The sequence below is a fragment of the Apus apus genome, chromosome 1 (genome assembly GCF_020740795.1).
Source record: "Apus apus isolate bApuApu2 chromosome 1, bApuApu2.pri.cur, whole genome shotgun sequence".
NCBI lineage: Eukaryota > Metazoa > Chordata > Aves > Apodiformes > Apodidae > Apus > Apus apus.
The window spans coordinates 139,305,203-139,321,121 of NC_067282.1; the positions used below are offsets into that span (position 1 = coordinate 139,305,203).

General features: G+C 41.9%; 1 protein-coding gene across 3 annotated transcripts in view; it reads right to left on the reverse strand.

The window, feature by feature from the left end:
* Positions 1-1,349: 1,349 nt before the first annotated feature.
* Positions 1,350-15,919, reverse strand: part of DERA (deoxyribose-phosphate aldolase) — a 58,259-nt gene continuing 43,689 nt past the window's right edge. For 2 of the 3 annotated variants that reach the window (XM_051644097.1, XM_051644096.1), the window contains 3 exons: positions 9,664-9,776; positions 6,188-6,337; positions 1,350-3,770 (listed from right to left, as the gene is read on the reverse strand). In XM_051644097.1, coding sequence (XP_051500057.1) covers positions 3,714-3,770; positions 6,188-6,337; positions 9,664-9,776 — 320 coding nt within the window. In that variant the 3' untranslated portion in view covers positions 1,350-3,713. Of the gene's footprint in view, positions 3,771-6,187; positions 6,338-9,663; positions 9,777-10,181; positions 10,939-15,919 lie in introns of those variants that run through there. The other variant, XM_051644098.1, reaches the window with a different exon arrangement.

Genomic DNA, 15,919 nt, shown 5'->3' on the forward strand with positions numbered 1-15,919 from the left:
GGAATGTGTAATTGCCTGTTCCTTTTCTAATGGCCTGAAGCTCAGCACTAAATCTGAACTTTTCCCAAAGTATATGCAGCCACGGAGTGCCACCCCCTCCTGGGCTCCTTTCTTAGTTCAGGTGCCCATCACCCTACATGTGCTGTCTGCAGGAGTGATGACCAGCTGCAGCAGGTTCAGTAACTCTCAAGTCCCCCTTGACCACAGGAATTAAATACCAGTGAACAGCCATCAAGGATGGGAAAGATGGAAGAGGGCAGTGGAAGTGCTGGTCAGGGCGAAGGGCAGCAAGCCTAGGAGACCAGTTCCCTATGGGTGGGAGTGCAGGTCCTGCAACACCAGCCTCCCACCTGAGCTCAAAACACGTTAGTCCCTGTATCTCCCCACGTTTAGCTCTCTCATGGGCTCTCTACTGGAATAAGCCGTAATGCTTCTGGTCCTGCCCAGCCTTCCCTCACCCACAGCAGTGGACCAGGACACTTAAGAAAGACATGGACCTATTGGAGAGAGTCCAGAGAAGGGTTATGAAGATGATCAGAGGGCTGGAGCACTCCTCCTGTGAAGACAGGCTGAGAGAGTTGAGGTTGTTCAGCCTGGAGAAGAGAAGGGAGAGACCTTATGGTGGCCTTCCAGTACCTGAAGGGGCCTACAGGAAAACTAGGGAGGGACTTTTTTAAAGAGCATTTAGTGACAGGATGAGGGGGAGCATTTTCAAACTGAAAGAGGGTAGATTTAGATATGAAGACATTATTTAGTGTGAGAATGATGAGATACTGGAAAAGGTTGCCCAGAGAAGTGGATGCCCCCTCCCTGGAAGTGTTCAAGGCCAAGCTGGATGGGGCTTTGAGCAACCTGATCCAATGGGAAGTGTCCCTGCCAATGGCAGGGTGGCTGGAACTAAATGACCTATAAGGTTCTTTCCAATCCAACCCTTCTATGACTCTATGACCCCTCATGGCCTCCATCACCTCCCTGAGTTATGTGGCAGAAGTGCTGATCGCAAGCCCTGCCTCTGCCTCAGACCTGCACTGTTGTTAGCCGTCTCCTAGATGGGCCCCTTGTTCATGCCTTATCATATGTCTCCAGCCTGGTCCCCTGTTGCTCCTGATGGGACAAACAGGCCAGATTCATCCCCTCATATCACCTAGGACTGTCAACAGACCAATACCTGGCTGGTAACAGTAGCTTCTGTAGGAGAAGTGAGAGATGAGGCTCCAGGTCATGTTGGGGTCCCACAACCATAAAAAATACGAATACAACTCACTTGAGTCACAGAGAAGTTAACAAAGAAAACCAGTCACCCCGTGACACTGAATCTTCTGCTTATTCCTCAAAAAACCCTCAACACAAAACCAGAATCATCTTTATTTGAATGCATTCATATATTGTTACATTTGCTCTTTTTTTTTTTTCTCCCATAAAAAAATTACAGGTTTCAATAGAAAAAGTTTATACTATTTTCCAGTCCAGCTTACCCAAAACACTGGTTGGCTTGGAGTTGCACAGTATTTCACTTCCATGTATTTGTAATGTTCATGGAAAAGGGAAGCAGCTAGCTTTGACTTTCCAGGAAGTCAAACCTCTCCCTCTGCAAATGGAGCCTCCGTCCCTCTGAAGCAAAGAAACCAGCAGCAGCCCATGTGCACATCAAAACAAAGGGGGACCACCAACAGAAGTATAAACAATTCCACCTGGTGAGTTCATTAATTGACATATGGCTCCTGTGGAAACAGTGACATTGTTCTTGGAGGTACTCATAGTAAATAGCTAGGTGGCAAAGTTGGACCACAATTAATTTTATGGAACTACACAGAGTCCTTCACCTAGAAACTAAGGAGTCACCAAAGTAATAGCTACTATCTTTGCCCTAAATATCCAAAAGGCAACCAACAACCACAAAAGTGTACTTTGAAAGTGAGATGAATCATTCTGAGAAGAAAGTATTGAAATACACTCTAACATTTATATGGCTAGAAATGAACAGAAGCAAAATCCAGTGTGTGGCTGCTGGGAGGGTGTGGCAGAGGCTCAAGCTGGCAAGCACCTGGTGGGAGCTGACTTCATGTAACAGGCTTTGTATTTCTGAAAGCTAACCAGCAGAATTTTCCTCCAAATACGCAAACAGGCACTGGATTTTTTCTTCAAGAAACCAGCAGTGAAATCAGAAGAAAAACCCCTGGCAAAAAGGGCCACTTTCCAGGAAAACAAACGTGTGAAAACATAGTCACAGCTCAGCCTCTTTTTCTGCCTAGTGCTGTAAACCAGCAAAAGGCTGAGAGCCTTAGATTAACTACTTCCTGGGAAATTAAGGCCCATTTTTAATATTTAGCACTGCATATAGGATTTTTTTTTCTCTATATATTGTTTCTCTGGTTTTTTTCTCCCCTTTCCTGACTGCCTAAGGTGTTTTCCACCACAAGTGATTCAGGTGGTATAATCAGATAAATAACCGAGTTATTATCTTTATGAAACACAGATCTCTTTGTAATAAATGTACCTTGTAGCTCGATTTACAGCAAAATCCTCCTCCTCTTACTTTCCTGATGAGACCTACTTAAGTCAGTGAGACTAGTCATGATGATAAGATAATTAAGTTTTTAGTACAACTCTGGTTAGTGAGCAGAATGCAGTTCTGAAATAATGAATCTACCAGCTCCAGTCTGATATTCAAAAGGTGTTGATAATTTCAGTATAATTCTTAATGTGCTCTGAGAAAAGTACTTTTTATATTAAAGCTGCAAACCCTTTATAGGACACAATTCAAATAATCTTTAAATTAAAGAATTGCTTTCAGAATGGCAAAGTTGAGTTCAACCAGCATAGCAGTGACACCTGCAAACTGACAGTCAACCCTCAATATTAAAATGGGAAGATTTGCATGAATGTGTTTTAAAATGACAGGAGACAGGAATGGGAGCTTCTAAGCAAGTTAGACTAAAATTTTAAGAGTGAAATGCCTAAAAATAGGCCCCTGAATGCACAGTTAGGCACCTAAGTAGAGGCTGCTTGATTTTCAGTTGTTCTGATCACCCAGAGCTCCCATTAACTTCAGGAGCAACTGTGGATACTCAGCTGTTCCAGAAATCAAGCTACCTTTATTCAAGGGTCTAAATATGGATGTCTGTGCCCAAGTTTGGGGGAAAAAACACGTAAAAGAAAAAAAAAAAAAGTTTTTTTACTACAGAGACATTTTATAAAAGAAAGTAATAGCCAAGTTTCATTTTCCCAGGTTACAATGCTTGAAACTGAATCAACATAACAATTAATAGTGCAACACATCTGTGGCAGAAGATTTTTCTGAGGTGAATGGAAAGCTATTCCAAGATCTGCAGTTCTTAATTAACAATCTGAAACATTCCACAGATATTTCATATTCTGTGACTGCAAAGTGTTACCAGGCCACCTAAATCTTTTTCATAGTATTTCACTGTTGCCATTAATAAGCTTTTCAGGCTGGTCTGAGGAAGACTTTGCAAGATTAACTTAGAAAATCTGTAAGTATTAACTATTTAACTATTTCAGAATTACCATTTTTTCTGCTTTTGGATCAAGTACAACCAGCAGACTTGAGCATATTTTTAAATACTATAAAATATGCAGAAGGGAGAATTAGGCCTTTAATTCTATCATATGCACTTGGTTGTCAGAAGAATTCTGAATGCTGTTTGCTTAAAGACCCCTCTTATGAAAGTAATGCTGAGTTGATTTTGTGTCTAAGCCATTGCCAGGTCTTGCGGAAGTGCGTAAGAGCCAGTCACATGATAGAAAATCTGCAAGAAAAAAAAAGCAAATTTATGATGGAATTATATATGACTATAAATCTGAAAGTGTCAAGGAAGTAACAAATTACAGGAATGCCAGCTGAACATGATGGATATTTGTTTGTATGTGTGTGTATTCATAAAATAGCATGTATATATACTTTATATACTTGTTTATAGGATCTGAATCAAGGGCTTTTGCTGTTTTGCTTGGAAAAAAAGAAAAAAGCAAAGACTCTTGTCTAAGCTTTCCCGTTTCCTTTTCCTTTTCCTTTTCCTTCTTTTTTCTCTTTTAACTAAGCTTTCAAAAAGAGTCAGGGAGACAATGCCTTACTCTCACTGTAGTCTGATTTTGACTATTTCAATACTATTTTATGATAGCCAAAGCGCCAAAATTTGTGTACACTTTTATGTGGCTCATTTCAAGCTATTATTTTAACTATACCGTCTTGGGGATGGGGTAGCGTTCTCCCCATTTTATATGTCTGTTTTTTTCAAAATATCTTCTTGTTTTATTGAACACAATGATTGGGACACTTTACCTTACGTGTTTTTAGATGGCTGTCCTGCTTTGAGAGTGCCAGGACCAGACCTTCCCGGGGCCACCCTGCCCCCAGCCCGACCACCCCAGGAGCTGCGGCCTGTGTCTGCGCGGCTGCCATGGGGGAGCAGCTGCGCCTGTGGGGAGGAGAGGCTGGGTCAGGCAATCACAGCGCGCCTGGCGTGGGGCGTCAAACGGCTGCTCAGAGCCTCCTCTGCCCGGCGTGGCCCCGGGTGTGTGTTTGCCAGGGCTCCTGTTGCTGCTGCTGGGGTGCCTGCCTCCTGCTCCTGCTGCTGTGCCTGCCTCCTGCCTTCTGCCCAGAGAAGAGCATCCTTCAGCGAAACAGGTCACCTTCCTCTGCCTCCTCAAGTAGGGCCAGAGCGGCCGCTCCCTGTTTTTTTTGCAGACTGCCACTAGGACCCTTGATTCAGGCATCTCCATCTGCTGCTGAGTTCAGTTTGGGACTTTTCTGGTTGGGATGTAATTACCATCTGAGGAGCACAGGTTCCACATTTACATGTTTGCATATAATTCACCATTATTGTGATGATGATGATGATTTATTTCATTAAACCTATTCTAATTTTTTACCGAAACTGAAAGTCTCTCTCCCATATTCCGCTTTTATCTTCCCATAGGAAGGCAGTGGGGTGATAATAGAGAACATCTATCACAAAGTTATAGACTATAACTGTGGCAATGGCACAGTATAGCGAAGCCTTGGTCATGACTGAGGCATCTGTGCAATCCCTGGCATATAACAGGATGCCACCCTTAAGAAATCAGAACAAATTGTGCTGTGTTATAAGACTCAGCAGTGATGGCAGTGGCCACAATGAAGCCCATGCTGCTTTTTGATAACCAGGAACATGATTTTAGGTTGAGAGTGAGGCAGAGACCATCTGGCAATGAAGCAAGCCAATGTTATTCTCATTGCAGGAGTGAGCCAGGGTTTTTCAACAGTCAGAAACAGTCACCTGACATCTCTCAGCTGTTCCATATTTCAAAAGAGATGTCAGTATTTCAGTTTCTAGGAAAGGTGGGGAAAGGGATGCTTTTTTCCTCCCCCGCAATCCCCCGTATCTCATGTTCTCCCATGAGCAGCAACAGCACAAGGACTCTCAAACTTTTCCCTTGGTTAAATCTAACATCACCTCCTCTCTCAGGTTTAGTAAACATGGAATGAAGTTCAGCAATGGTTTAGTAGTTCCTATGACACTATGCTGTTCTCAACTATGGTGTATCTTTTGTGGTTCATACCCTGGTAGGTCATGGGTAGACAGGTCAGAACCCTTCCTCCCACCAGGAACTTACACATTGCCACTGCACCTCATACACTGTCTGTCAGGAAACACAGCAAGCAGCTTGCACAAAAATAAAAGCAATTAGAAAAATGAGGCTTTGTAGGAGGCAACTGCTTTTCTTCCCCAGGAAATAATATGTAAAAAATACACTATCAGCAGTACCATGTGTAGGATGAGACTCTACTATCTCCACAGCATGGAAATATATTGTGAACACTTGTGGCACAGTGACACAAAGGGTCTGTGAGATGTTTTGAAGGGTCAGCTGAACTAGGAGTGCAGGGAAGTACACTACCATGCATTTGCAAAAAACACTGTGTATGTATGAACTGGGCCTCTTCACTCATTGCGTTGCATACCTGGCCCAGGCAATTGCCAGCTGCTAGATACCAGCGCCAGATGTCTGTAATGACAGGTCAAATTTAAGGCTGGAAGTGGACCTGTTGTTAATAATGAATTAGACATATGTTCTATTATCACTTAAACAGCACCAAAAAGCATAATCTGCAAAAACAGTAACCCAGCACATTTAGAAAGATTACTTCTTCTGTCTCCCAAGATGAAAACCATTAACAACTAACCTCTTTCTCAATATCTTCCAGCAAACTACTGGCACCTAGGCGAAAGAGCTCTGGTGTTAGCCATTCCACTCCCAGTTCATTCTTCACCAGCATAAGCCAAGTAATAGCCTCTTTTGCTGTCCGAATGCCTCCAGCAGGTTTAAATCCAACCTTTATACAGGAAAAAAAAAGAAGTGCAATACACATTTTCATTCATGAGCAACCCTAGAGGAGCAATCAGCATTTGTACCCCTGCAGTCTCAAAGTGCCTGTGGTGTATGTAACAACTCTACTCAGTAAGCATCTGACCGCAAACAGTGAAAGCTCTGGACTAAGCCTCAGCTGTCATTGCGAAAGAAAACATTTTCATCCTGAGGGACAGAAACCGAGGGAGTAACACTTCTGACCCCCGTGTGCTTTCTCAGAAGCTGGCTTTGAGGTCTAATGGGAGTACTTTGCCCGTAGCACATTCTAGACCAAGGGATTTAGGCAGGATCTGGGATATCTGCATGTCACTTACTGCCCATGTTGCAATCTAATTGCAAATATATAGCAACAAATATATATGCAATAACATAACACTGAAGATGCTGAAATAAAGCACGTGAAGCAGCTGGCTTATGTGGAGAGCACTGAGAGAAAGCTGTACTTTATACAGCCTGTGCACCACAGTTATACATTATCGGGCTGTACATTCAAACCCATCTGAGGTTTAATTTTCACTAAAATTTTCCAAGTGGGAATTTAATTAGGACTCTCTTCACCAAAACTTGAAAGTTTTGTGCTTCACAGGAAGTGCAAAACTTCTCTCCTAACACATGCTGGATAAGCTTCCAGTCGCTTGATGTGTCATATTTCATCAGGTGAACTGTCATGTATGTAGAGGCAGACATACCAAGACAAACCTGTCTTTGAGGTAAAGCATGTCTTCAATCTCATGATCAACCTTCTGTGCAGATCCAGCTCTGAGGTGACTTAGCATGCACCCCTAATGCCAGTATTTTGGTTACATGCCATTTAAATACATCTCATTTTGAGCTTGTGACATGCAGCTATCAAATCCCTTGACAAAAATTTTGTCACCTGCATTTGTCACCAAAATGCTGGCCTGCAGGAGCTTACTAAACTTTTGATAAACAAGAACTAGGAAAAAGTGTTTCTGCATTAAAAAATATAAATAATCCCAACAATCTGCACAGTAGCACACAGTGATTCTTTCTACATAACCTCTGTTGAAAACCTTTACCTTGGGTACTCCTTTCCATCAGTCTCCTTCTGCAATAATTATCATTCTGATTTCTGTATATACATTCCTGAAACCTCACTGCATGGAGGATTTATTTGTAACTTATGGATATAATAGTGGAATCAAATTCTTAAATGTGTTTGGTAATTTTTTGTGATTTCAAGACAAACAGAATAAATCCTTGTCTCACACTGAAGCATTGTGGTAACAGCATATTTCCAATAAGATTATAAAGAACAATAACAGGAAAAGCTTTATAAACCCAAAACATGAAGACTATGTTTTTGTGGATGGATGGCTATGTGAGTGTATGCATACTTCTGTTAACATTAGATTTCCAGAAGGAATTTAAACTACAGCAACTGGAAAAGCATCTTCTAGGCAATAAATTAAAATAGTGGGAATATGTTTTCCCTCAGGAAGAGAAATTATAATGAAATTCAGATTTAGATTTCTTCCTAGAAATACTGCAGCTCTTTGAGATAATCTGTGGCAAAACCAAGTAAAATAATTTAATAAGATAATTCAAAATACCATGCAGATTTCCTTCCCCTTTTAGCAAATTCTGAAAGCTCTTTTCTTTGCAAAAAAGCTGACAGAGACAAGCCTGTCCTCTCCTTCATTTGCCAGCTTTCCAAATGGCACATCTGACTGCCATAAAAACACAAAAAGGGAGGGGGGTTGGAATTTAATTCAAGAGCAGTACAAAGTCCAGCTACCACTTTCCTGCTGTTTCACAGCATTTCATTATTTTGCTTAATAAGTTCATCTCCTCAAGAATTTTCTCTTCACCTTATATTATTAAAAGTAATAAGTTTTTCTGGATTGGGGGTTTTCCCAACAGAAAAACCAATTTATGTATGTCCTTCAATAATGACAGGAAAAGATTATTTCCCATTATATTGCACACTTTTCATATCTCCACCACAGCTTATCATTCAATAAATGTTAGTCTGCAACTTGTTCCTTTCCTCAAAGAAGTTTAATTTCTGTATTAACCTGTTTTTCCCAGGCAACACCTTGCTAGAAAGGATCCCTACAGCAGTGAAATTAGTTTGTCAAAGAAACCATTTAGAAATCTCTTGTTGCCGATAATATTGTCTTCAGTTAATAAAAGCACATACAGTCAGCTTACATTTAATTCACTGAAACACACATGCACACAGACATAGGCACTCATTCTTAATAACACATTTTATACCACGAATGCATCCTTTTAAAGCAAAAGGTGAATTCTACATCTATATCCAATTACAGGTCCAGAGCTGTGTTGATGCAGCAGAGCCCAACCTCTGGCACAAAGCTTGCGTAAGCAGCGCCGGTGTAGAGGTGAGTCACCTAGCCCCAGGGATCTGCCTCTGGTTGGCAGCGGTGACAGTGCTCCCATGGAAGCAAGACTGTGGGAGATGCTTGAGTTGTGGTGTGGCAGGGAGAGAAGCAGGCTGCAGAAGGGAGGAGAAAGCACAGCCTAGGGACTCATGCTGGCCTCATCCAGATGACTACAGAGAGCAGATGGACACGTCTAACTGGCTGTCACATGCTCCTCAAGCTCCAACAGCCCCTGAAGCCATCTCAGGCCCTATCCCACTGCTTATTCCATGTCCTAACACCATACCTTGAAAGGCCACCTGCATAAAGGGCAGAAGTGTGAGCTGGAAAGGATGGAAGGGTGACCAGGGGTGGGGAGAGGGTCTTAGCTAGAGATGTAGTTTCCTCCCCTGAGGCTGCAGGTGAGGACAAAGCCTACTGCTGAGCACAAGCACCAGATCTAACTGGCAGCCTCCAGCTGTCTGTGGATAAAGGAGGCAAGAGGTGGCTTAAGCTGTTCTGGTTAACCTCCTCCTTTCTCTGGATGGATGTATGCATAGTTCATCACTGGCTCTGCCGTATACTCAACCTCTTATTTGCCCTGTTATTAATGGTGATGACCATTTAAATACTTTAAATGGTGAAACAAAACTCAAATGCAAGTAGGGGATGCAGCAAGATAGAGTGAGCTTTTAGAGAATGAAGAGACAGCTATTCGAGGGAGAAAAGCCAAAAGTACCTTATTTATTTACATATATATGCACATTATACATATATTTAATATTTTATACACAAATATTTGCAAATCAGATGAGGAGTACAAGAGAGAAGTCCCATATAGCCATGGAAGCTAATATATGTTCTTAATTTTTAAACTATTAGAGTCTTTTTTCCTTCTGAATGAGCCTGTTTGATTTATTTTTATAAAGACGTCGAGAATTACCTTGATGCCAGTTTGCCAGCAGAATTCTCTAATGGCTCTCATCATGACCACTCCGACTGGAAAGGTTGCATTTTCAACTTCCTTTCCTGTAGACGTCTTTATAAAATCAGAACCTGAAAGGAAGTAAAACGATTTAGCGTAGCTTTAGAACAAGATCCACTTTGCACATGCATAGTTCACACCCTCCAAAGATGTTCTCATGCCCTCATGTCCTTATGCTTCACAGCAGTTATGAAGCATTCCTCTACATGTACGTCTCTGTGGTGTTGGTACTAACCTTGCTCTGGTTGAGGCTGGAGTAGGAGGATGACACACATCCAGTTTCAGAGCAAGTCAGACATCACAGTGGCTAAATGAACATCACGGCTCTTTATTCTTTGCTGTAGCTACCAGACCAATCTCTTCAGGACAGTCCAATATAATATATGTTCCTGTACAGACACTCAATATATGCATATATATACTTTTACAGGAATGTGTCTGACTAACCACAATGGAAATTATTTCCTCCAAACAAATTTTGCTTATAAATCAACATTTTAGTCTTTGCACAAAGATGATTCAAATAGAAACAGTTTTCATCAGTTTATTTAGTTTAATTTTTAGTTTCACATTTGACATTCTAATACTGTTATCTCCCACTACTGTTGAAAATGAAACAAATTCCATGTGTATTTATGAAAGCAGCTGTGTAATACTGTAAACTGGGAAAAAAATTCCCTTCTTAGGCATTCTGCAACTGTAACATTGCAAATTACCATACTTAAAGCCATGGTCTGATATACTGTAGTAAGAAGGCCAAAACATCTGTGATATTCAAAGGTGAATCAGCATTAGCTTATTTTTTTTCTGGTTTCTAAGTTGTGAACAATATTCTCTACTGCCTGTCCTGAATACTTGTGTAGTGTTCTTGTGCATTTTTGCTGGTTTGGGTTGGCTTAAAAGGAATCCTGCAGCACAATACAACAAAAACCTAAGGAACTAACAAAAAAAAACTTGCCTTGCAGTGCATGATCTTGCATTGACACAATACAATGACAAAACTTTAATTGCATTAGGATGTACTTCATCCCTGGGAAGCTACTTCTTAGAAAAGGTGTACTGTGGGATCATTAATTATCAAAAGTAATCGGGAGAAGAAGAGGGATAATTCAAACATCATGTAGTAGTGCATCAGCCACTTAAGTCAATTGGAACTGCATCTGCTTCCACTTCAAATTTGGCTTAGGGTCCATTTTGTCTCTTACTGGAACGATGATGCCTCTACAAAATCCCCTAGAGTAAGAAAGGAAAGTTTCACTACTAGCTCAAACTGAAGAGTTGCCTAGACTACATTTTGACAGCATGCTGCAGCACACTCCAGAGACCCATCTTCCTGATGACACAGCTGACTGGCACACAGCCTGGTCTCAGCCTGATGGGAAGTTACGACAAAGCCAGGGATGTTTCTGCGTCCTGTGATTTAAACATAACCAAATGGTATCACTAACATTGTGTCTTGTAAGACAGTGGTTTTCTCTGTAGACTTTCTGTCTAGGCACTACCTCAGCCCAGTGGTGATTTAATTGCACCCTCCTATGGCAATTCCCATTCTAAAGAGAAACAGTTATTTGCAAAAAAACTTCTAACTCCAAGGGAAGGGCAATGTGCAAAAGAGGCAATTAATAGTTGATTGAGCTTTGCAAGGAACAGAGCACATAGGAGAGACAATTGCGTTACATATTTCAGAACTACTCCCTTCCAGAGAAACCCTATGGGCATCTGAGAGTCGCATTAAAACAAGTAACAGTAGAAGTGAAACTTCAACATTGCCAAATTATATTTTTAATTTCCCTTTCAAAATGTAGCACTTAAAGTCCTTCAGTGCAATACTTCCCATTTTTTCTAGTATAAGGTAAGTCAAAGCTTTTATAAGTCTTATAATTACAAGTCTCTATGGTACAGTTTCATTAAAAACTTTCATTAAACAACAGCTGCCCTTGTATATGGTCTTCTAATCAATTTGGTCAAACAGAATGACTTCTAATCAGCTGTTGATAAAAATAGAAGATGAAATTTTAATTCTAATAGATTAACCACAAACTCAAGATAGTCTTCAAAATCCATCTAGCTCTATTCTCCAGTGGATTTAACGACTATTCAGCAACTCATTACTAAATAGAACAAGATGAACATTTTCCAGTTCATTAAAGAAATGTACTATGTATTTTTGCATTGTCCTCATGATTCGTTACAGGGAGTCTTAATTACAAGATAATGGATAATGGTTATTAAATGCAGACTCCAGTAATGAAGCTCTATTCATTTGCGAGCCTCAGAGACTGCAATGAGGGGAAAATAAAATTACTAGCTTCAAAAGATTAACGGATCAAATTATTATTCAATTTTGAAAATCTCATTCAGACTTCATAGAAACAAGAAGAGATTAAAAACTAGTATTAGTACAAAAGTAGTGCATTTATATATTTATTTTTAAATAATATCTTAAGGCTATTACCAGAATAATCAGCTTTAGATGTGATTATTAGACAAACATACAGCCAATTTAGTAGCATCCTCTAACAATGAAAACAATACATTTTTATTTCCTGAACACATTCTATTTATGACACAAGAGCTTGCTACCAGGATTGCACGCAGCCTCCCACAGAAGACAGAAAAAGCACGCTAGCAGAGAATGTCACAATGGAAGGTGCTACTAACATTCAGATTTCAGAAATGGAAAAGGGGATTTAAAAATCAACGACTGCTGTAAAAAGCACCTCATTAAGTAGAGTGTATGCCAACCTTGTAATAATGAGGGAGTTTCACCCAGTCTGTTTCTTATTCGAATTTTCAAAAACAAGTCTAAGTAATGAAGGCCAGCAGGAGTTTCATCTGGAAATTTAGGTGATGATTTTAAAACAGAATTTTATTACCCATCTTCTAATTTTCGTACGAACGCATACACTTCAAAAATCAAGGCTAACGTTAAAGTACGTGCTGGATTTCTTTCCTTTTCCTTAGAGTAGGTTACATGATTCAATGAAACATTAAAGATTTTTAAAAATTACTTCTTCAGGGAGAATTTCTAAGCCCAGAGAGCCTGGAAAAGGCCACACTTTCTACTCTTTTCCAATGTATAACCACAACAGCAAAATGCCTTTTAAGGCAGTGAGTCATGTAAGACTCCTTGAATCAACAGAGTGGGGACATCAAAGCCTTTTTGAAACACAGCAGCATCACTAACCTTTTTCAGGCGGGTTTGCTGCCAACCTAATAACGCACCTGCATGTGGTTCATTACAGCACCACAGCCTGGCAAGCACAAACTGCATTGTCTTAATTTAACCAGAGATGGAAATCTAAGTAAACCCTATGAAATGTGAACAGTGCTGCAGCCTCTGTTTGAGAGTCTCTCTCTGGTCAAAAACAACAGAGCTCTCAGTTTCACTGGGAGCCAGACCACTTGGGCTGCAGTCACACATCTTGTGAAATCAAGTAGAGTATTTTGAAATCAAGTAGAGTGTCTTGGGATAACATCCTGGAGGGAAGAGGGGCCCATGAAAGCTGGCTGATATTTAAGGATCACCTTCTCCAGGCCCAAGAGCATTGCATCCCAACTAAGAGGAAGTCAAGCAGAAACTTGAGCCAAGAGGCCAGCATGGATGAGTAAGCAGCTCCTAGAAAAGCTTAAACTTAAGAAGAAAGCTTACATGGGGTGAAAGCTAGGGCAGGTATCCTGGGAGGATTACAGAGAGGTTGTCCAAGCAGCTAGGGATCAGGTTAGGAAAGCCAAATCCCTCCTAGAATTAAATCTCACCAGGGATGTTAAAAACAATAAGAAAAGCTTCTTTAGGTATGTTGGGGAGAAAAGGACAACCAAGGAGAGTGTAGGTCCTCTCCTGAAAGAAACAGGTGACATAGTAACAGGACATTGAGAAGGCTGAGGTCCTCAATGACTTCTTTGCTTCAGTCTTCTCTGGCGAGTGCTCCAGCCTCAACACAAAGGCCACAACAGGTGAAAGCAGGGACTGGGAGAGTGGATTACCCCCCAGTGTTGGAGTAGAGCAGGTTCTTGACCATCTAAAGAACCTGAAGGTGCATAAATCTATGGGACCCGATGGGATTCACCCATGGGTCCTGAGGGAGCTGGCAGATGCAGTTGCTAAGCCTGTGTCCATCATATTTGAGAGGTCATGGCAGCGTGGTGAGGTTCCCACTGATTTGAAAAAAGAGAACATAGCCCCTGTTTTTAAAAAGGGGAAAAAGGAAGACCCAGGGAACTAGAGGCTGGTCAGTCTCACCTCTGTGCCCAGTAAGATCATGGAGCAGATCCTCCTGGAAAGTCTGCTAAGGCACATGGAAAATAAAGAGGTGATTGGTGACAGCCAACATAGCTTCACTAAGGGCAAGTCATGCCTGACCAATCTGGTGGCCTTCTACAACAAGGCTACAGACGTTGTGGACGGTGGCAGAGCAACTGACATCATCTACCTGGATTTGTGCAGGGCATTTGACACTGTCCCACACAACATCATGGTCTCCAAACTGACAAGACATGGGTTTGACAGATGGACCACTCGGTGGATAAGAAATTGGCTGGATGGCCTCACCCAGAGAGTTGTGGTCAATGGCTCAATGTCCAAATGGAGGCAGGTGACGAGTGGTGTCCCCCAGGGGTCACTATTGGGACCAGTGTTGTTTAACATCTTTGTTGGAGACATGGACAGTGGGATTGAGTGTATCCTCAGCAAGTTTGCTGATGATACCAGGCTGCGTGGTGTGGTTGACACCCAAGAGGGAAGGGAAGCCATCCAGAGGGACCTTGACAGGCTGGAGAGGTGGGCCAGTGCCAACCTCATGAAGTTCAACAAGGCCAAGTGCAAGGTCCTGCACCTGAGCTGGCACAACCCCAGGCACAAATACAGGCTGGGGGAGAATGGCTAGAGAGAAGTCCTAACGAGAAGGACTTGGGGAGTGGTAGTAGAGGAGAAGCCCAACATGAGCCACCAGTGTGCGCTGGAGCCCAGAGAGCCAACTGCATCCTGGGCTGCATCAAAAGAATTGTGGCCAGCAGGGCCAGGGATGTGATTCTGCCCCTCTACTCTGCTCTACCCCACCTGGAATACTGTGTATAGGTCTGATGCCCTCAGCACAAGAAAGATATAGACCTGTTGGAAAGGGTCCAGAGAAGGGCCACCAAGATGATCAAAGGCTTGGAGTACCTCTGCTATGCAGACAGGCTAAGAGAATTGGGGCTGTTCAGCCTGGAGAAGAGAAGGCTGCAGGGAGACCTTATAGCAGCCTTCCAGTACTTGAAAGGGGCCTACAGGAGAGCTGGGGAGGGGCTTTTTATCAGATAAGATAGTGATAGGATAAGGGGTAATGGTTTTAAACTGAGAGAGGGGAGATTTGGGTTAGATATTAGGAAGAAATTCTTCACTACAAGGGTGGTGAGGAAGTGGAATGGGTTGCCCAGGGAGGTTGTTTATGCCCCATTCCTGGAGGTTTTTAAGGCCAGGTTGGACGAGGTTTTTGTGCAACCTGGTCTAGTGGTGGGGTTCCCTGCTCATGGCAGGGGGGTTAGAACTTGATGATCTTTAAGCTCCCTTCCAACCTTAATGATTCTATGATTCTATAATATGATTCTATGATTCTGAGATATTAAATCCCCTCTTCCCTTGTGCTCTCACCTGCCTAGATGCACACAACACTCAGCCACTGCATCCCACCAAAGACCACTCCAAATAAGCCAGCTGAATGCACACATGCTAAAAAGAAAATCAGTGTCTTCATAATGAGTTGCCTAACTCCATACCTAGAAGTCAAGATGAAGTTCATTATATTATTTCTATTCTAGATATTCACACAGACTTATTTCTGGTAGCACCTGAGCAGAGGTGTACAGCTGAGGTATACAGAAGCTGAATGACTTGACCAAGGCCTCTCAGCAAGCATTTGGTAGGGCAGGGATTGAACGCCCTAGTCACTCCAAGGCCAGAAGAGCTGCATGACTGGCCCACTTTACTGCTTTCCCTTTCATCATCTCAAAATGCTACAAAGCTTCCCAGTCCACGTAACACCACAGCAGAGCATGAGAACTGGAGAATTAACTTTAGCTTACAGCATCCAGGAAACACACTCTAGTTCCATAATTAAGCAATAAGGAATAATAAGCAGTTTAACAATCGTGGAGTAATCACAACCTTTTGGTTGTGAAGTGCTTCAAATGCCCGTGGGGAAGGATTATCTCCTGATAACTGCAGTCTCTGTGT